Below are 22,836 nucleotides of genomic sequence, written 5' to 3' on the forward strand. Positions count from 1 at the left end.
GTAAATGTGCCAGAAAGATTAACCTGGTATTATAAAATCAATCTGCTGCATCTGACACTATTGCTGTGTCTTTAAAATAATGCAATTACCTTAAGGGTCACAATCCAATAGAACAAGTAACTAAAAGCTACTATAGTAACTATATACAGCAGTCTATAATACCTCTAAACAACAATTTTTTAGTAGGTTATGGATAAAATATGGTAATTCTTTTGGTTTAAGAAAAATAAATCGATTTTTAGAAATCACCAGGCGAACCCCCTTCATTGTCCTGCGACCCCTAGGGGCGGTCCCGACCCCCACTTTGAGAACCTCTCACCTACTGCACCACTGCATTGCCCTGGCAAATTATTGTTATTTTTATTGCCTGACAAACCACAGTTGTCTATGACTTGCCAAATTAACCTAATTAACATAGCCTTTAGATTGCATTTTTGAATAAAGTAAAGAAATTACATATTGAAACTATTGTTTAAAAATTGTGTTTAAAAAACTTCCCTCCAATAAACCAAACTTGTGAAATATTTTTTAAAGAATTGCAGTTTTACTGGATGTTTTTTTTGTTGCCTTTATCTGTGTGTATGTTTGTGCATGTACTGGTTTTGGTGGTTTACAAGGACAGAAATTTTTATACTGACGTGTGTAAAACTAGGTAATACAACATTGAGGGGGTTTATGTGCAAATACAACATTGAGGTGGTTTATGTAAAAATCATACTTAACTCTTTTCACATGCAAAAATTACCACTGGTTTCCTTTGAGGGTTGTGTTTAGGGGCAGGGGTGAGGTAAGGCCATAAGCGGTTTATACTGTTTAAAATACATTTATGCCCATGGAGCGTCCTTGTAAACCATCACAACCATTGTGTGTGTGTGTGTGTTGGGGTACATTTCAAGAATAGAGTGAGACAAAAAATTAAATCTTTTCTTTCTGTAGAATACACTTCAAATTTATTTATATACCACATTTCATACACAAAATGTTATATTTTCTATATTTGTCATTCTTAAAACTTTAGAAGAAAGGTAATTTAAGGTGATTTTAACAATGTATTCTCGTGATGGCTGGTTTAACTTGTTCTCAGCAAACCGGTCGAACCAGATTTCGCCACGATATGATAATTTTATTAGGTTTCGTCCCCTTTCTCCTCATTCAAGTCCAGTTTACCAGCACTTAGAGTATTAGCCCAGAATCAGTTGTCAAACAGTCATTTCAGTTAAGGGTTGATACTATGCCAGTCAGTCATAAAAGGCAGTAAGTTTATCTTGCCTACTGTTTGTGTTCTTGTGCTCCGGACTCGTCCGAAAGATAGCCTTCCAGTTTTGCAAATGCCACAGCACAGATTCTTGACTCCAGTCGAGTGTGAGAACTAACTAATAACATCAGGATTTTTGTTAACTTCAGAGGGAGAGTCAGGCACATTAAAGTAAGTAACTTTAAGTAACGTATGGATTAGTATTCGGCCTACCTACGGGAGATGCAAATCAAAGGATTCAGTTGTTTTTGGTGGAAATGGTTTGATCGGTTCTTGAAGAATCCTTAAATAGAACGACTTGCTCGCGAACGGGCCTTCATGAGAAGGCCTTTACAAAACCACACTGTCCCGATGTGTTCGTTGAAAAAAGATTTAAACCCAACTTAAGTCTGAGTGCCAATCCATTAAAAGACATCTAACTCGCCATTTTTTTTTATTTTTTATAAATTTGCTGTAAATCTTTGGTTCAGACTGGATTTTAAATTGTAGCAAATATCTCCGGGTGTTCAATTTTAATTCAAGTGTTCACACATGAATTAAATTTTAGTTATTTATTTTTAATAAAAAGTTGCAACTTAAAAACCTCATGTAAAAGTAAATGTAATTTATTATATATTTGCATGGATGATGGAGATTGCAAATTTCAAATATAGAAATACATAACATTTGTTGCCATTTAGCATGTTTCAAAATGTAATTCTGCTACTATTAATCAGTTTTTGCACTCACAATGCTCTGCTCTGTGTTTTGTCTGCAGTATGGCTGAATAAAAACTGACTAAGAACAATACAACTGAGATTTTTAGTGTGAGAATTGAGCTTTTTTATATCAAGTTAGGTAATTCATTTATCATTTAATTTATTATTTTATGGTCAAATATCTAGTGTCTTGTTCCATATTAAATAGCAGCTATTTTGCCTTAAACAGCAGCTATTTATATATATATATATATATATATATATATATATATATATATATATATATATATATATATATATATATATATATATATATATATATATATATATATATATATATAAAATCAAATAACTTAACAAGACCAGAGGAATAAAAGTCTAGATTTGGAATTTTCTTAATGAATATGTTGATATAGAAAATGCTTAAAGATTATTTTAATTGTTAAATATTATAGTTGTCAATCAGGAACACAATTCACTTTCAGAAATAACAAACAACATATTGCTGTGACAACAAGCCCTGATGAGCAGTAACAGATTACAAAGATAAAACAGTATTGAAAGATACAATACAGGATACACACATGAGTAGTGTAACATCTATAAGACTTCAGAATTTTCGAATACAAACAGAATTTAAACTGACACACCCAGCGTATCTCTTTCTCTCTCTGTAGAGCGCTGTTCAGGAAGCACTGATGCTTCTGCTTTTTTCTGTGGTTTCCTCCTGCTCTAAACTCTGCTTCTCTCTCATTTCTGTAACACACACAGTGTGCTCGGACAGGTGCCTGCATGTAAATTCAACAACATCTGTCTTTTCTGTTGAAGGAAACTTCTGTAGGCCTGATCTAATGGCTGGACGTTCAAAAAGCTGAGAAAGATGCTTCAACTTCTGAAGGAGAGGCAGACAACTGGAGAAAAGGCCTGTTAAATTTATAACTAACATGCAGCCGCACTGAAAGCCTGGACGAGATAAACTTTTACAGGACTTCTTTTTTTTTAATAGAGAGAAAGCATAAAGAAGCAATTTTTAAATTAATTTTGGAGTAAATGTGTGTCTACGATTGATCTTCCATTTTGAAATCGTTGCATCTGAAAATACTTTTAGGAATCTGATTGTTGTGAATTCTCCTCTTCATCAAGAGCTTCTTTGCAATCACATGCACCGTCTCATCCTAAACCCTGCATGTGTTTAAAAGGTGTCCATATTGACTGACAGCATGTCCTAAAGAAGCCCATGTGCTTTCACTCACGCTGGATTGGACAGACTTTAAAAATTGAGCAAAGAGTTTGGCTTTCGGGAATCATCAGCAGTTTGTCTCAAAGCAGTCTAATATCCTGGAATTCCTAAGGAAAGCAGTGATGGGTAACGCAGCCGGCGGGTTGGAGCAGGCGGAGGGGCAGGAGGCCAAAGGCTCAACGGGAGGCCTAAACCCTGCTCCCTCCATCCTTAAAAAGAAATGTGCCCCTCCAAAGCTACCCATGCCCCCAGAGGAAGAGCTAGAAGAACGCTTCAATGTGGTTTTGGTGAGTACTTTATACAGCACACCGACATGTAAACATTAGGCATGCAGCGATACAAAAGCCGCTTATTCTGTCACTTCCTGTTATGTTAGAAACTTCTGTTTTGCGAGTATTACATTTACTGTCTTGCAATTTTCTCAAACCTGTAAGAGTAAGGAGAAACTTTTTGTTTTTTGGACAATGGACAAATCAGGCATAACGTGAGGATTTCAAAACAAGTGCAAGATTTCATGTGAAATACAAAATGAAGTAATGCTCAGAAAGACACTTGTGACTTCATGCAGATACTGTCACATTAGTTCCACATGGGCTTTTAGTACAGGAACCGGCAATGGCAGCATGACAAATTAGGGAACTTCTTAAGAGAAGTCATAAGACAAAACACGGTCCTATAATCTTAGTGTTGAGAGACCTTTGACAATGTGATGATGTCTAATTAGGGTCTAAAGTCATCAGTGATGCTTAGAGTCATTCTTTTGTTTTCACCATCTCTTTTCTTGGGCAGGTTTGGACCTACAGAGTTAAAAATGTCTGTTAATTAACAGTGTCCGTATTTTGTGATTTACAAATGTTTTCTATTTATTTATGGATGTGAATTGCATAATGGGATGTTGATCTCTGCTCAGTCGACTTTCGATGTTAAAAATTCAACTCTACAGAATAACAAAATGACTTTTATTGACATTTTAGGAGTTTGAAATAATATAAGAAATAATATAGAGAGAAAGCTTTTATTACAAGGTTTTTGTATAGTAATATACACCACCAATCCAGAAAATAGATCACTTTAAACTATTAAAAATTAAATAAAAGTTTTTTTTTTTTTACTTTTTAAGGTTAAAGGTTGTTGAAAGTAAGATTAAGGTCCCAAAACACAATTCAAAAGCATAAATAAATGGTGAGAAATAAAAACATGAATTACAAAATACAGAAAACTGCTAATTAAAGAATTTTTTTACTGTTACATTTATGTTAAGTGCTACAACTACTATTTATTAGTATTGAAATTTATTATTTAATATGTTATTTATGTTGTACTTATATTTAAAATTGGCTGTATGTAGAAACATCTGTATTTAATTTCTGTAGTGACATCAATAAATACACAGTTCACCCTTCTCCTTCACCTCAAGAAACACTTAAACCACTAAACCTGTCTAAAACCTAAACCATATCCTACCAGATAAAGTGTTCTGTAATACAACATCAACATAAGCACACTATATATACACACAGTTAATCTTTAAGTAGTTAAATTTGTTAGCAGTTAAAGGCATCAATGTACAGTTGGACCACTTCATCATTTACTCACTCTTATATCATTCCAAACCTGCATCACTTTTTCTTCAGTGGAATATAACAGCAGGTATTTTAAAGGATTTTGATACCAAACCATTAATGAGACTTCAACTTGTATAACAACACATACGTCAAGCCTGATTTTTTAACTACCATAAAAAATGTCTCTATTACTACAATGTAAACTTTAAATCATTCAATATATTACCGGCATTGACCTTAAAAATATGTAAAAAAAAATATCTTTAATATTTTTTTTTATTAATTATTTTTTATAAATACTCAGTTGTCTCAATTTAGACCCCTAAACCCATCCAAAAACCTACCAATAACACCTGTTTCTAATCTTACTTCAACCCACATTGCTGGTATAAAAGAATACCTACTCCTAAACCTAAGCATAAACCATGTAACATAAAGTGCTATATAAGATGAACACAGTACATACATTGTTTCTAAAAACGTATGTTATTACTTAGTAGTTATAAAGAAGTGGAACCATGGCTTCTAATAAATGTGACTTTATATTTCCCGCTTGCTAATGAATATGTATGATGTCCTGTTGTTAAATTGCTATCTCAGAGTCTAATTTCCGTAGTAAGCTAAAAACAGCCTTCCTTGTAACAAATGGCCATTTGATCCTTCTGAAAATACTTGATCTGAATGCATTTGTGTTTATGAATGCTCAGGAGGGCCCAGCTAGACTTTTCCAGGATCTGTTGATGAAGGGAATCCCTTAAATCCCTCTGTGCACTGCTGAGGGTATGGACAAAACAAGGGATAATCTCGAATATTTTGTCCTGGAACAATGATTAGAAAGCGATTATGCCAATGTATCATCATCAAATATGGGGATTTCCTTTTTACAGGCTACTTTCACAAACCCTGTGAACATTTAATGGATTAATATTGAGAGATACCAGTTTATCAGCTTAATCTTGTGAACACTTTTTTGTTTAGTACCAATAGACCACATTTAGTACCCCACCCAAACCCTGCCCAACACTCTTTCTCTCTCTCTCTCTCTCTCTCTCTCTCTGTTCTTCAGTTAAGCACTCACCGTGTTTCTAAATGCACTTTCGTTCTTTGTGCAAAAAAAAAAAAAAAACATGCACTTAGCGGAAACACCCAAGAACACAGCGCTGCTACGCTAAAGTTACACCCCTAAGTTTTACCAACCACACCTTCTAATTTGACTGAGAGGTGTCATCACAATTAAGCTGTTAAAATATTAAAAACATAAATCTAATTATGAATATCTGCTGAAAATGTGTTCTACAAGACATGCTAAACATATTTTCAGGAAGTTACTTTGCGTCAGACATCAAACATAGCAGCTTATGAACTTAAGAAGAAAAACATAAACTGTAGGGTAAATGAATTGACAAGATATGTGCTTAAATTAATATGTATATATTAATATGCAATGTCATTCTTAAGCTAGGCTATGATGGCTTTCTTTATTTTGTAAGACAGTAGTGGACTCACTGAGAAGTTTTTCAGCCATAAAGGATTGAATTTAGGTAAATAGTGACCTAAATTACTACAGGTTTTCAGTTATGGTTGAGCTGTGCCTTTTAAAGTATGAAGATAGTTAAAATGAGCAGTCCTTGCATCATAAGGTATTTTGTAACATGGTAACTGTCACATTTCCTTCCCTGTGTCTGCTCGATGTTCATCATATGCTGCATCATATGTTAGACGCTATGTATAATAGGCAACTCAGATGTTATTTAAAATTGAGAATCAGTTTTACAAGCTGTGAAAAACAATAAGTAATGTTAGCTTTATATCTGCTTTATATCTGATACTAAAACTTTTCCATGTTATTACTGCAGGATTCAAATGTTTCCATCAACATCACACAACAGTTAGTATAACACTGATGTCAAACTGTACAATGTGATGTACAACTTGTGTTATAAACCCTGCCTGCAGTAAATAAATGTTTTTGATATCCATAGATTATTTCATAGATTTATGAAATAAATTCATTTTGGGATGGACATGCATGCTTAATAGAATTAGACACCATATTTATGAATGTCATCTATTCCTGATCTGACCCTTGTGCATCCTTATGGACATTTTTGTCTATTTCATTTAATTTTTGTGATGATTTCGGGTGTTTTAATGCTGATATACGTTTGGCTAGTTTTGAAATCTAGTTAAACTCAGGACCTTGAAGACAAAGCTTCAATTGGTTTCAATGGGTTTTCCAGTGTTATTTCAGTGAAACTTCATACATGGTTTGTAGCAGGCTTTTGTTTTGTTGACAAGGCAAGGCCTCAAAATATTTACTATTAAAAAAAAAAAAACATTATTTGATGTTAATATTTTGGCATCTTTTTTCAGGTTTGGTTAGTGGAGTAAATAATATTTTGAGTATAATAATACTTTGAACACTGCAGGCTAAATGAATTAAAATTCTGTAATCATAATTATGTGTGTGTGTTGGTTTGGGTTTATTTTCAATGTGATTCTCGACAAAATAATCTGATCACAAATCATGGAAGACTATAATAATATAAAATATTTATAATATTTTTCCATTAAGCCTCAATAAGACTCAATATAGAGCCTAAAATAGTTAGAAAGATGAGATATTTTATGAGAGAACGTAGAAGGTAAAATAGGATGAAGAATGGTAAAATCAAAATACATACATAGTAAATTTGAACACTTAAGGTGTCAAGTGTACAATCCTCACAGTTTCATCTGTATGTAGTTATGCAAAAAAAAGGGCTAAGAAATTGGATTAGCAATAATTCAACAAGTCTGTATAATCAGATTTTACTTTACTTTTGTATTTTTTAGATTGTATTTTACTGTATTATTTTGGTAGTTTATTACCATATTCCCATAATATCTTTGAGTCCTTAATTTAATTGACTTATTTCTGAACTTTTTTCCTTTTCTAATGTTTAATTATTTTGTATATTCAATGTAAAAACTCTTTCAAAATTTACATTAAAAAACAATGGTAATGTATGTAAACAAAATTTTATTTAAAGGGTTATAAAATCATATGATAATACTTTAAATGAATGTTCCTTCAGTTAATGTTAGTTAACATATTTACTAACATTAAACCAAGTAAAACCCAGTACAGCATTTATTAACCATAGTTCAACATTACTTAATGCTTTAGTAAAATCCAAAGTTGTGCTTGTTAACATTACTTAATGCACCATGACTTAACATGAAATAACTCGAACGAACATTAATTAAGTTAAATAACATGAACTAACCGTAACAAAGATGCATAAATACCATAACAAATGTATTACTAATAGTTTGTTCATGTTAGCAAATACATTACCTAACATTAACTAATGGACCATTAATCTAAAGTGTTACCATTTTTAAAATTATTAATGTTTTGGTAGTTAGAGTCAGGACGGATACGGGTAAAGTGTGAATAAATATTAAAATATGATCATTGTTATGGGATTCTGACACTGGCATTTCTGTTCGTTATGGACCTATGAGTATTTGTTTTAATTTGATGCAGAAAAGGTTTAATATACTGATATATTTTTCAAAGCTTTAAAATTGTAAAAAGGACGCACAAGTAATTTTTAGAATATAAAACTTTTTTTGCTGTTGTCATTGTTATAAACGCTTTAATCTTGACTAGTAAATTAGCAAACAGAGAGAGTTGATTGAACTGAATTTTAGAACCACTAGTTTAAATATCAACAATATATCCACAAGCATTTTACACTGCAGTCATTTCAATGCATGTGTCTGCCAGCATGTTTGTTTAGTCACAAACCTGTCATTTTCCCTCTCAGAGCACCATGAATCTCCCTCCTGATAAGATGAAGCTTCTGAGCCAGTATGACAATGAGAAGAAATGGGAGCTGGTCTGTGATCAGGTGAGATACTGCTACTATCACATACGCTGATCAACTTCAACATTTTTCAAGTTGCGTTTTTAAGTACTGGCAGCAAAATAGAACTGAGAGTGTGCCAGGGTACTGAACGCTCTCCCACTAACTTCTCATTAGCCAGAGATTACTCATATTGAAATATGTAATGAATGCTCATGTTGAAATACATAGGTCATTCCATTTTTGAGTAGTTTTCTTTGAACAATTGCATGGCTTGGGTGTAGGCGTGCCCTCTGAGAGGAAGTTGTGTGGCAGACTACATTTAGACATGCTATAAGCTTAAATGAGCTAAAGCTACACTGTGACACAAATACAAATAGCAAATTCATACGTTACAGGCATCTTGATCTTGCACTTTTGCTGTTGTAATATTTTAGATTGTTATGAGGGTATAATGTGTAATACGCAGGCATGATGTATTTATATAATCACATAAAAGCAAAAAATAAAAACAGCATTTGATTTATATTATTAAGTCACACAGTAAAATGAGTGTCTGTAGTCTCTATACTGAAAAATGCTTCTTGTGTAAATGATCTAACCATTTTTTGTTGTTGTTCTATGATGTGTGAATACAATTAAAAGACTTATTTGTTGAAACCTTTGCACTTTGTAGTTTAGGAAAAACAGTGATTGATAGAAAAAAAATCCTCCAATTGACTCCAAATATTCCAATTGACTTTACATTGAATGACACAATCATATCTAGGAGTTTTAATAAGAAGGTGTATTTAACTGTATTTTTCAGTGCACATTTGTATTACCCTTTATTGTCGCTAAAAATAAATACAAATATGGGTAGCACTGTACTTGAAGACTGTCATTAAACCTTTATATTCATTAAGATGTGAATGAGATTTTATACATGCTAATAACAACTGCCATTAAGTTTCATTTGCGTAGTTATGACTAAGGCCAGACAGAATCTGTGGATACTTTTGATATTTCTGCGCAGAATATTGTAACAAATCTGCAGATTTATGCTGAATGATTTTGGGTACATTATAACCAAAAACCTAACATGTTAAATAAAAACATAATACATTTTAAACTTTTATTTAATGTTGACAATGCAAATCCTATTAGATCCATTTATTTGGTAAACAAAGCAAGTCTCTAATGTACTGCATCAACCATATATCTACTAAATGACAGAAATAATCACTTTACAATAACATAAATGGGGCCCTTGTTCTTTTTCTGGTGCTGTTTTTATGTTTGTGTGCGATCAGTTTTTCATTTGTACTTATACAAGTAAAACAAATATATTAACTTAATTCCTTAATGTTGTCCCAACACAAATCAATTGTGTGGAATCCAGCATTTTTAACAGTGTAAATCCAATATTAGAAATTTAGATAATAATCACATGAACATTTTCATATTAGTCAGTAATATTACTGAAATTAATTTAAAAACTGAATAAATATAAGTTTACACACATTTACACACAACTAAATATATAGACTCAATGATGGGCTGAAAATCTGTAGATTTCTGCACGCTCAGATTCTGTGTGCCTTGTTCTGACATTTTAAATGCAAACTGGTCATTGTTTGCTATGACAACTTGATTTAAACAAATCACAACCTGTTTTTTTCATTGTCATGACGGCTTGACATCATCAAGACAACAAAACCTGTCATAAATCTGTCATAAACATGACTGTCATGAATGAAGCCATTATAAATATATCATGGATTTGATAACAGCCTCATTATAATATCAAGAGTTCAGATGCAAAAACCTCTAAATTCTATCTGAAATCTTCTCCTAAAATGAGCATTTTTTTCAGCCTCTTTTGTTTATGTTCACTTATTTTACTTTAAAGGACGTTATTCATCACTGTAGAAGTAAAACTACTGAGCCTACACACAGGAGTCGAAGAAAAAAGCTAAATTTAAAAGAAAATATCAAAAAGCATTTAGAGGTTTGTGCATCTAAACTCAACTACTATGCTACAAGCTGAATTTGTCATTAAAATGTTGATAAATACTAACAACAGTTAAAAATAAGTATTTTTTTATTAATTATTAATTAGAGTAATGACACTTTTATTGAGACATGTTATGACAAATACCGTTTGTTCCACTGAAAACAGGATCAGAAAAATATTAATGACACAATTATAATATCTCATGACAGTCATGTTTATGATAGACTTATGACAAGTTAAGTTGTCTTGGTAAAGTCAAGACTGGTTGTGATGTATTTATTTATGTCAAGTTTTCATAACAAGCAATGTCATTTTTGCATTTAACATAAGAAAACAGAGCAAATGACACTTAATAACAGTTGTCATGAACATGCATAAAACACGTTCAAGACGTGGCATGATAATTACGGTTTCATAACAGTCTAATGAAAACCCCTTCAAGCAAAGTGTTGCTCATAATTTTATTTATGTTTAATGAGAGTAAAGGATAACACAAATGTGTGGTTAAACAAGATGATGTAAATGAAGAATGGGAGATTGAGAGGGAAAAAAGAAGACAGCGGTATGAGGTCAGGCACAATGCGGTGAAACTGTTCGTCTACGCACTTCCTGTGTTAATATTTTTGTCTCTATGACAACGGTGGGATGCAAATTTGTAGCTGTGCATGCAGAGAACAAGTTATTATGGCAACGCATGCATGCAGCTAAACTGTTTTGCTTACCTTGTACATCCTGAAGGCTTCAGTATACACCACCTTCAGTGACAACTGGAAAGTTAGGCTGTTAGTTCAATATCAGATAATTAAAAATGAATCACCAGATGCCAGATTTACAGCAATATTTGTAAGGAATCTGAAGTAAAGTTACATTGCATTTACATGCCAACTAATTCTCATTAGATTATATATCAGTAGACTGTTAGGTTAGGGTTAGGTTTAGTGTAAGTTGACATGTACTTGCAAAGTTTCTTATAGTCAGTTAAATGTCTGATGAAGAAGCAGTATCAACAGATATTAAGCAGATAATCTACTAATACTTAAATGGACAATCAAAATAAAGTGTTACCTCTAATTTCATAACTGTTTTACAGATTTTTACAGATGCTAGGTCACTTCTCAATACTCAAGTTACTTAAGCAAAACTCTTCACACAATTCTCCTGGGCGACTTTCAGCTTGGCAAAACAGCTTATTTCATATTCAAAATGCACTACAACTACCAAAACACAGTTTGCACGTAATTTCAAAATACAAAAATTTGTATACACAACATCCACTAATACAGATATAATTTTTAGATTTGAAATATGTTTTAATAAAATACTGCTGTTGAATTTTGCTGTCTTATTTAGTTTTGCAATATGTTATTGTTTTAATCATAAGTTTAGCAGTTTTGAAAACAGTATGTAAGCGTGTGCAAAATGTCCTGTACGTACAAAGATTTTTGGCAGTTGTTGTGTCTGAGTGAGAAATAACTTCATGAAATTTGAGAGATGTAGTCATTGATGCACTTTGTGACAAAACAATAATTGATCCTCTGTTTAACCCACATATACTTCTGTTGTGAAAAAGTGACCTAAGTATTGATAAACGTTTCCTCATGTTTGTAAAAAAACTGCTTTAGAACATATAACTCATGAAATATGTTTAAACCTGCTTTTACTTCTGTTGTAATCGAATGACTAAGACTAAACATACTGCAAATTGTAGGTTGCTCTCTAATTTTAATCTCCACTGTACACAACATCTTTTAGTTGTGTATCTTTTATCTTTTAGTATCTTTTTAGTATATTTAAGTCAGATACCAGTCCATGAATAGTTTCTGTTTCTCTATGGTCTAATAGGAGCGATTTCAGGTGAAAAACCCTCCTTCAGCTTACCTCACTAAAATCAAGAGCTTCTACCAGGACCAGGGTGGAGTCACACGCAGGGTCAGTGCCATCTCTCTTTGTCCTTTCTTTTCCTCTCCACTTTCCTACACTGTCATTCTCTTTTACCTCTTGTCATTTCTGACACCCACCTGTGGAAAAATCCCAGATGAAAGCTTTTGTTGAGAGGTGAATGATTGTCTGTCAGTCGGTTAGCGGTTAGCTTACTGTATCTCTGCGGGTCTTTCTCCACAGTTCAAGAAACGTGTGCAGGAGTCAACTCAAGTCCTGAGAGAGCTGGAAATATCGCTGAGAACCAATCACATTGGGTTAGTGGTTGCTTTATTTTGTTGTGTATTGCAATGATAGACTTCACTGCTATTTCTGACCAGTGTTGAGTTAGTTATGATTACTATTTACACCATTGCATCATTTTATACTAGGTCTGAAAAGTTATTAAAGGGCTAGTTCACTCAAAATTAAATGTCTGTTATTAATTACTCACCCTCATGTTGTTCCAATCCTCTGAGAACTCCATCATCTTACATTGACAGTAATGGTCCAGAAATAGTCCAGAAAAAGAACAAAAGACATTGTAAATCATTCAATGTGACCTGAAATGTAATAATAGGAAGCTTAAGAAGAACACTTTTGAGTGCCAAAACAAACAAACAAACAAACAACACCTGGGGGGTATTCCAGAAAGCTGGGTTAACTTACCATCTGCTAAAACCTAAACTCTCGGTTGATTTACCCAAAACCTGCTTACCGCGAGTATGTTGGTTCCAAAACAGGTGACAAGAGTTAGTTAAATCAACCTCCTGAAGATAACCGCGGGTTAATGCACGTGCACGGCACACACCTGAAGGCATTTTCAGTAGATCGCCGAATTCACGAGTCACCATAGAAAGTCACGGTGAGAAAAAAAGGGCAACGCACTTTACAGAGGCGAAGCTGGAGGTTTTAAACACAGAGATTACACATCTGCTTCAACGAAGGAAAGAAATATAGAATAAGAAATAGATAAGAAAATAAAAATAAATAATAAGAAAATTTATTAGTTCATTAAATTACACATGCCACCCTCCATTTTATTGTAATGATAAATTAAACTGCTCTTTAACATCCTTTTTGAGTATGTTGTGTAACCATTCATGCATTTATTTTTCTTGCCATTAATTTCTTAAGGCCACAATATGTGTGTTGACTAATAAGGCTTATAGAAATTGTAATCTTTCTGGAGCTAGAACTCTGCCCAACGTCATTAAACACAGAAACATTATCATAAACGGTAATATTTAATTACTGGAGCTCTTTATTTAACACTCTAGAATATTCTTTCTGACATGCAGCTAATAGAAAGAGGCCTGTCTAACTGCTGTGTCCTATAATAAAGGCTTTTCAGTGGTTGAGTTTTTGACTTAAACCACACACTCTGTCACTGTTGTAAGTGATTGTTGTCAGATAGCTTTAGGTTCTTTTTATTTTGCATGCAGACAAAGTTCCTTCTGCCTCAACTAACAAGCAGTGTAAGAATTTTCTGCACTTTTCCATATTTGAATATTACTCTTGGATCACAAAATCTTTTATCTACATATTTTAATTCTAAAGTAGCTGTATAAGGTCCATCTTCAAAGATAAAGTCACATGAGCATCAACTTAAGGTGAGAAATGTATATGAAAAATATGTTACACGTTGAAAGGTGTGTGTATAAAGCAGTGTACAAAATCATTCATTTTATTTCAGGAAATGAAGAAATGAACAGACCAAACTATTTGATTAAACATAGTTTTTTTGACTAATTATATATTTTTAGCACTCTTCCATCTGTTTTGTCTGCTTGGGTCACTGAGATTTCCTCTGGGTCAGGCTGCAGGTAGGGTGTCATCGTATAAGGCAGAAAAGGGTATCTTTTGTCCTCCAGCAAACAATGTAGTGCCCAGTAATGATTCTATTTTATAATACAACTTTTTTACTATATTTGTGTTATACACTTGAATCATTACTTCCTGAAAATCAGCCATTTAGCCTCAACATAGTGATGAGGTGGGGTGTGTGATGAGCTGGTAAGTGGAAGCAGTAATGAGTTTAATAGTTGAAACACCAAAAGATTAAGGATAGAAAATTAAGTTGTACCTGCACATTTATACTTTGGACAAATTTTATATTATCAGTGTCCTTTAGTGACTGATGGAGCTTTAAAATCGGCTGCAATTAATGCACACAATAGCATTTAGAAACCCTCAAAAAATATTCTATTAAAAAATGTAGGTGTGTGTGCGTGAATGTATATATAAGAACAACGTCCTACATCTTAAATTAAAGATATGTTTTCCTACAAAAGACAAAGCTGCCACTTATAATATTATACAGAAAAATGTGAGGGTGCAGAAGGAGAGAAAAAACACAAGATCTGTAAGTGAGATTCAAACTCACTCTGTTGTGCGATCCGTTATTCTTTATCGACGCACTGTCCACTACGCTATTCCCGAGCTCTGAATCATCCGTGTAATGATACGCAGTAATGTATTACCAAGGAACTGTACAAAAGTGTAAAAAACAGTTCAGTGCCAGGCGTACTGTACAGGTGGTCCTACTGCCACATTGTACAGTTGCCTAAAATGCCCTGACGCGATTACAAAGAGCTGCACTGAATGTTTTTATGGTAAGCGCAGACCCGCGGTTTGTCACATTTGATTTCAAAAAGGTTTGTTAAATACATTAACATTATGAATTTGGTTATGAAAAAAACTATGCACTTATAACCCTCTCACAACGAAAAAACTTGTATCTGTGTGTCCACATCCATAATATTCTCATCAAAAGAGCACGCAATGCTCAGTAAACTCTCTGAAACAGACAAACTCTAAAATAGCAACTTATTCTCTGAAGATAACCTGCTCCGGAGCAGGTTATCTTCAGAGAGTAAGTTGCTATGGCTACTTAACATACCCAGAAGTTACCTCCGATTTTGGAACCAAAGTTGAGGTTATCCACCTACTTACTCTCAAACTTACCCGTGTATGTCACATAACCTGCTTTCTGGAACAGCCCCCTGTAGTTACAACTTCGTTTGTCTTTGTACTCACTTCCTGTCAGGTCATCAAGAAATTTGTTTTCTACAGGCAGTACAATGTTTTGCAATTAGGGTGTGTTTACTGAATCTCAAATTGTATTTTATTTTTTATATCAATGGAAGACATGTTTTTTTTTTTATGAAAGCAGTGTAGCAAGGCGCTGCGTGTGCACTTTATGCAAATTGCTTAGCACTCAGCATTTTTAGAGGCTCTGACAGTTGTAGAAGTCCTCATCGCTGAGTGGTTTTAGCAGTGCAACACGCAAGGGTCAGATTGCCCATAGTAAACATTCACTTTGATCTCACATAGGAGACACTGTTAAACAAAGTCATTCTTGCATTTTATTGTGCACAGGCCCAGATTGGCTAACCGGGAGAACCGGGAGAATTCCTGGTGGGACGGTCCGTTTTTTGGCTGTGAGGGCCGGTGTCCCTAGCTGCTTGCACTCTCAGCAGTTGCACGTTTTTCATTTATTTGTTTATTTGACCATAACCTCACTCTTTTCATTCATTATTGTGCCGCAGCTCCGCTCTTTTTTTATTTTCTCGCAGCCCCGTGAGCAAAATGCAGCCCGCAGGTTAATGATGATCATCATTAACCTGCGGGCTGCACCCCATTCCACCCAAAACAACGGCACCTTAGTGAATATTAATTATTTTTAATGAATATTACACCTCTTCAATGAAAATCAGACAATTCACTACATAAATACATCTGACATAACTCGATCAGAAATCTAAAAAAGGAGAAAAAGATTAGGGTATAAAAAGAGTAGACTTAAATAGCAGCAGATGACAGTACCATAATTAACAGCGCTATTGTGGTCTAGTGGTTAGCACGTTACATTTTGACGCCGCCGATCCGAGTTTGAACCTCACCAGAGAATAATGTATTTTTTTCATTTTCAATGTTAAGACATAAAATACTGTTTGGGTTACTTATGTAGGGTACATATTTTTTTGTGTGTGACGACCGTTACAAAGGACTGGATATCTATAAAGAATTAATGTTCTCATATTTATGAAAAACATTTGAAGTTCTAAAGCAGCTGTGTCCTTGAAAAGATGTGTTAGTGTCACTTGAAACTGAATTGGAAATAACATTATTTTAATATAGTCAGTTGTCGACTGAGGTGGGCCGGTCTAAGGCTTGAAACTCAAGAGCTAAAAAGGAGTCCCACTCCGGCCCTGATTGTGCACAAAAGTGTTCTTGGAGCTTCGCATTATTCTGCAAAAAATAAATAAATGAAATAATAATAATAACAACAATATTTACTCTGATTCTTGCATTCACAACAAATACTGTTGTTGACAAATTTTCTGCTCTTGACTAAATGTGTCTTTACTATGTGCAAACGTGTTGATAAATATAATCTTCTTTAGTTGAAAAATGTAATTATTCAGCAAAATACATGTGTATATATTTGTAAAAAAAAGAAAAAATATATATATATAATTTCTCAGCCTGTCTGAATTGATTTAAATAGAATTGTTAAATTTACTGCAAGAATTGAAGGCAAGTACAGTGTAATCGTAATATTAAAACAAAATTAGTTGTACAGTAGGCTGTACAGTTAGAATTAAGCTGACATACTTGCAAAGTTAGTCATAACCTGATGAAAGTGAGTTATACGTGTTTGCACAGGGGTGGGCAAACTCGGTCCAGGAGGGCCGGTATCCTGCACAGTTCAGCTCCAACACTAATTAAACACATCTGAACATGGTAATTAGTGTCTTTAAGATCTAGAAATCTATAAGCAGGTGTGTTTGATTAGAGTTGGAGCTAAACTGTGCACTGGCCCTCCAGGACAGAGTTTGCCCACCCCTGTGTTAGCAGATTAAGCAGAGTGTCTATTAATACTCTAATGACTTATAATAACTTTGGAACTAGGTGCCAACTAAACTCTCATTATTACTTTAAGTGGGTCACTGGAATACTTAATTCTGATTGGTCAGCAATCACATTCCACGGAATAAAAACTGGTAAAAGTTGACTGATTGGCCATCTGCTAACTGAGTAATAGTACAAGCCGTATAGGCTGCATCCAGCTGTTTTTATTTCTGCAAACTTACATTTAAAAAAAGAGTAAGTTAATTATTACAGCTCAGACAATGCTTCATGTTTCATTGTTTACTTTTGAGGCAAGTAGCCTTGTATTAAGCAGGATTACAAAACACATAAAGCCGGACAGGGACAGGCTTAGTAAGACTAAAAGAACCAACCAGCTGAAAAAAAAACAACCAGCTAGATATACTTTATCCCTTACATGCAGTCTTATTAGACTGTTTGGTTAGTAAAATAGGCTGACTTTTTTGCAAAGTTTGAAAAATTCCCTATTTCATGCTGTGTCTTTTATTGTTTAAACTGTAGGTGGGCCCAGGAGTTTCTGAATGAGGAAAACCAAGGCTTGGATGTCCTGGTGGACTACTTGTCATATTCTCAAAGTGACGTGCCGTATGTTTATGCTGTCATTTCCTATATAAACCATTAATGTCACCTAATATTGCATTAAGAGTTTGCATGTTCTCCTTGCATTTGCATGGGTTTCCTCCGGGTGCTCCGGTTTCCCCCACAGTCCAAAGACATGTGGTACAGGTGAATTGGGTAGGCTAAATTGTCCGTAGTGTATGAGTGTGTGTGAATGTGTGTGTGGATGTTTCCCAGAGATGGGTTGTGGCTGGAAGGGCATCCGCTGGATAAAAACTTGCTGGATAAGTTGGTGGTTCATTCCACTGTGATGACCCCAGATTAATAAAGGGACTAAACCGACAAGAAAATGAATGAATGAATGAATGTTTGCATTAAATGTGTCAGAAGATTTTATGACTAAAGAAAAGTTCACACTAAGAATGCTAACTAACTATTTGTTAACTGTCCACACCACATTCTGCTATACAAGAGTGTTCAGATCTGTCTTCTGCCACTTTAAAGATTCAAGCTCTTTATGGAAGAATTCATCATGATTGGTTGTCAGTGTTCACATTGTTCATCAATAGAATTCTGAACGTGATTCTACCAAAATTATCTATGCCATTATGGCTATAGGTGATGTTGACACTTCAAATTATATGTAAAGGGTTTTTAAACTACTTTATCATTGTGGTTATTGTTGTTAATGTGAACAATCCTTCCCACCATACTTTTTTTTTTTTAATGTTTAAAAGAAGTAATAGATGTCTAAAGATAGACGACTCGATTAAAACAAGGTGAAATTTGAGCAGTTAAAATCTTATAGACGTCTATTAGATGTCTATTGAACACATAATTACTTAGTCGTTTAAGTCTTTGATTCAGCCAAAAAGTGACTGGAAATCACTCACCACATTTATCATATAGCATATAAATAAGATCCCATGCTGATGTTATTCTCAGGTTTGAGGTGGAGTCTGTGGAAAATGGTGGCTCCATATCAGACAACAGGAGGATGTCAGAGAGATCGGTGGAGGATCTTGCCAAAAATGTCAACCATTCTGCCCCACACACGATGACCAGGGCAGCGCGTGCGCTCACTGTCCGGTCAGTCATCATTACAACAAAACATAGGGATTACAGGACTCAAATGAAAAACTGATATTAAACAGACGTGCATTTTCTCAAACTCAGTGTTGATCTTTTTCTTATTCTCTGCATTTCCTAATTAGAATAACGTCACTGGCACACAGCAGAAAAACTCTGCGAATTGCCCGACTGGCCACCCAGAGAGATGATGTTCACCTCTGCATTATGTGTCTACGTGCTATTATGAACTATCAGGTATCTCAAGACAGCTTCTCTTCTCAAAAGATAATTTTAAAACAACTTTGTCTGACTCATCTTTTTTTCCCAAACAGTCTGGGTTTAATTTAGTCATGACACACCCTAGATGTGTCAACGAAATCACACTTAGTCTCAACAACAAAAACCCCAGGTTAGTGTGCATGTGTTTTCCTTTTTGTGGTATTTGTTGGTTGTTTGTGGGTTTGCATCCGCTTATAGTACACTTCATCATGTTCTTCATAGGACTAAAGCTCTCGTCTTGGAGCTGTTGGCAGCAGTGTGTTTGGTTAGAGGAGGCCATGACATCATCATATCAGCTTTTGACAACTTTAAAGATGTAAGATGACTAGCATTTCACGTATGTGCATGCATTAAAACATTTAAGATGTACTCATATTTTTTTTCGTACCCGGTACCAGGTCCGTGAAATATCATTTACATCCAAATTCTTTTAAATTTAAAGGTCCTTACTGGCCCATTACCACCATAAGAGGTTCCGTTCTCTCATCAGTTGGAATAGAAAAGTGTTTGCACAGATTATGATAGACATTTTTCTTTTATCCTATGATTACTGACTAAATTATTTACAGCAACCAAGACCACACAGAATCTAAAAGTAACACTTTCAAATATGAGTTTACAAAAAAAGAGTGTTTTTTAGAGGGGGTTTTATAACACAGACAACATATACAATTATTTTAATAACTTTCAAAATGTGAAAAAAATGTGAATTTAAAGGGTTTTCTTTAAAATGATACCAAACTTTTTCATTTACACCTCTGCATGTGGATCTGGGAAGCTTTTGAATTTAAGTAGGCAAAATCCAGGCGGAAAGATCAAATTAGTACTTGACTTCAGGTAGATAAAAGACATATTAAGATAAATAATATCAAAATATCATTCATTTAAACTGTTGAAATATTTTGTTTTCATCTTGCACCTTCACTCAGTATATTAATGAAATAATCCATGTATTACCATTCAAAAGATGAGGGTTTAACATAGATTCTCGCAAATAAATCTTTTATCTTAATCAAGGATGCATTAATGCATTTTTGATATACATTATTCTTTCTGAACCTATTTGAAAATGTAATTTTAAATATTTTATTCGTGTGATGTAAAATGTAGGGATTATCAATGTTAAAACAGCTGCTCCCTATTTCATTTACACTCTTAAAAAGAACCAAAAAGTGGTTTTGGTTACACTTTCTTTTAAGGTGTCTTCCTTACTGTAACTATTCATTTAACTACCAAATAACAGTAAATAATTATACATATTTACTCTATAGTCATAATAAGTATGCAGGTTAGGTTTATTTACAAGTCATTAAGCATACTTTATTGTAGTTATTATAGTAATTACATGTAACATATATAAAAAGGCTGTGTTAAAATAAAGTGTTACTTGTGCTTTACAGTATGTGATGCCATAGAAGAAGCTTTTTTCAGTTCCTCAGAGAACCCTACAGTCAAATAACCTTTTCTAGTAAACATTTAGAGAATGATTGGTTTCTATAGATATTGAAGTTTGTTACCCATCAGTGGCAATAAAGCAACTTTTAAAATAACTATTATTATTGTGTTTTTTCCCAGTACTGGGTTGCAGCTGGAAGGGCATCCGCTGTGTAAAACATATGGTGGATAAGTTGGCAGTTCATTCCTCTGTGGCGACCCCTGATAAATACAGGGACTAAGCCGAAGGAAAATTAATGAATAATGTGTTGTCCTACCACTTTTTTTCCTTGGTATTTTTTGACGACTGAAAAATTCAAGCATTTGCTTGACAGAAACCACATGTTAAAAATCTTTTAACCAAGCAACTAATTTTGCCCTCATTGACTTAATTAAAATCTTTCTGACCTCAAAGTTTTGACCAGATGATACACAAATGATGCTACTAAAACCACACACAAATCTTCTATACTCAAGACTCACATAAACATTTCTGCAGCATACAATATTTTTCACATTCACATAACATTCACTTTCTTACAGGCTAGTGGAGAGAAGAACCGCTTTGAGAAGCTCATGGAGTACTTCATGCATGACGACAGCAACGTGGACTTCATGGTGAGTTCTGCCACTAATCTAATATGACAATAAGATGACAAATATCCTGCTTTTTAAAAATGTTAATTTGATCTTTCTCTTTACAGGTGGCTTGCATGCAGTTCATAAACATTGTGGTTCACTCAGTGGAGAACATGAACTTCCGTGTACATCTCCAATATCAGTTCTCTCAACTAGGACTTGACCAGTACTTAGAGGTCAGTCATGCGAACAGCAAATAAAACTAGTGTATTTAAAAATATATAAGCAAATGACATACAAGTTCATATTTGGATTTTACATATATACAACATTTGCAGTTGAAGTCAGAATTGTTAGCCCACTTTGACATTTTCTTTTTTAAATGTTTCCCGAAATATGTTTAACAGAGCAAGGACATTTTCTCAGTATGTCTGATAATATTTTTTCTTCTGGAGAAAGTCTTATTTGTTTTATTTCGACTAGATTAAAAGCAGTTTTTCATAAAAAAAAAAAAAAAACATTTTAAGGTCAAAATTATTAGCCCCTCTAAGCTGTATATATTTTTTGATAGTCTACAGAACAAAACATTGTTATACAATAACTTGCCTAATTACCCTAACCTGCCTAGTTAACCTAATTAACCCGGTTAAGCCTTTAAATGTTACTTTAAGCTGGATAGAAGTGTCTTGGTAAATATTTAGTCAAATATTATTTACTGTCATCATGGCAAAGATAAAATAAATCAGTTATTAGAAATGAGTTGTTAAAACTATTATGTTTAGAAACGTGTTGAAAAAAATCTCCTCTCCGTTAAACAGAAAATGTGGAAAAAAAAAATAAACAGGGGGGCTAATAACTTGGGGACTTTAACTGTATACAGTATATGAACATAATCTAGAAATGTATGCTTTTATAAATATATTTTTTATATTTTTCAGTTACAAATACTTACAAATATATTAGCTATAATTGTATATTTTGTATGAGTTCACGTATGATTATAAAAGTATATCTATATGTAAAAATATATGCACATAGCCATTTTAAATATATTAAAAAATAAATGTTGCATATATGACTAATATTTTATATATCTAAAAATCCAAATATGAACTGTCATACACAGTTAAAGTCACAATTATTAGTCACCCTGTGATTTTTTTTTCTTTTTTAAACATGTGTTGTATTTTTTAACATGATTTTAGATGTTTTAAATGCAGTATGTATTTATGAATTTGCACAATGTCCTCATACAGTGCCACACAACTGTTTGTTTTGCATGTGTTTATGAACAGTCGCTTAAGGATATGGAAAGCGAGAAGCTGCAAGTGCAGATCCAGGCCTATTTGGATAACGTGTTTGATGTTGGAGCTCTGCTAGAGGATGCAGAGAATAAAGGAGATATAGTGGACCTTGTAGCAGATCTGCAGGAGAACAATGCACAGGTTAAATATGCTGTTCAAAATGCACATAATCATCCACTGCATGACATAC

At 33.8% G+C, this 22,836-nt stretch overlaps 1 protein-coding gene across 1 annotated transcript in view; it reads left to right on the top strand.

Annotated features, from left to right (window-relative positions):
• The first annotated feature begins 1,150 nt into the window (after nt 1-1,150).
• fmnl1a (formin-like 1a) overlaps nt 1,151-22,836 on the top strand; it is a 36,895-nt gene continuing 15,209 nt past the window's right edge. The window contains exons 1-13 of the mRNA XM_680041.9: nt 1,151-1,426; nt 2,782-3,480; nt 8,574-8,657; nt 12,451-12,537; nt 12,730-12,803; nt 17,923-18,006; nt 18,925-19,068; nt 19,194-19,305; nt 19,383-19,459; nt 19,552-19,645; nt 21,307-21,381; nt 21,468-21,578; nt 22,638-22,787. Coding sequence (XP_685133.5) covers nt 3,316-3,480; nt 8,574-8,657; nt 12,451-12,537; nt 12,730-12,803; nt 17,923-18,006; nt 18,925-19,068; nt 19,194-19,305; nt 19,383-19,459; nt 19,552-19,645; nt 21,307-21,381; nt 21,468-21,578; nt 22,638-22,787 — 1,257 coding nt within the window. The 5' untranslated portion in view covers nt 1,151-1,426; nt 2,782-3,315. The remainder of the gene's footprint in view (nt 1,427-2,781; nt 3,481-8,573; nt 8,658-12,450; nt 12,538-12,729; nt 12,804-17,922; nt 18,007-18,924; nt 19,069-19,193; nt 19,306-19,382; nt 19,460-19,551; nt 19,646-21,306; nt 21,382-21,467; nt 21,579-22,637; nt 22,788-22,836) is intronic.

Source organism: Danio rerio, chromosome 3 (genome assembly GCF_049306965.1).
Source record: "Danio rerio strain Tuebingen ecotype United States chromosome 3, GRCz12tu, whole genome shotgun sequence".
Lineage (NCBI taxonomy): Eukaryota > Metazoa > Chordata > Actinopteri > Cypriniformes > Danionidae > Danio > Danio rerio.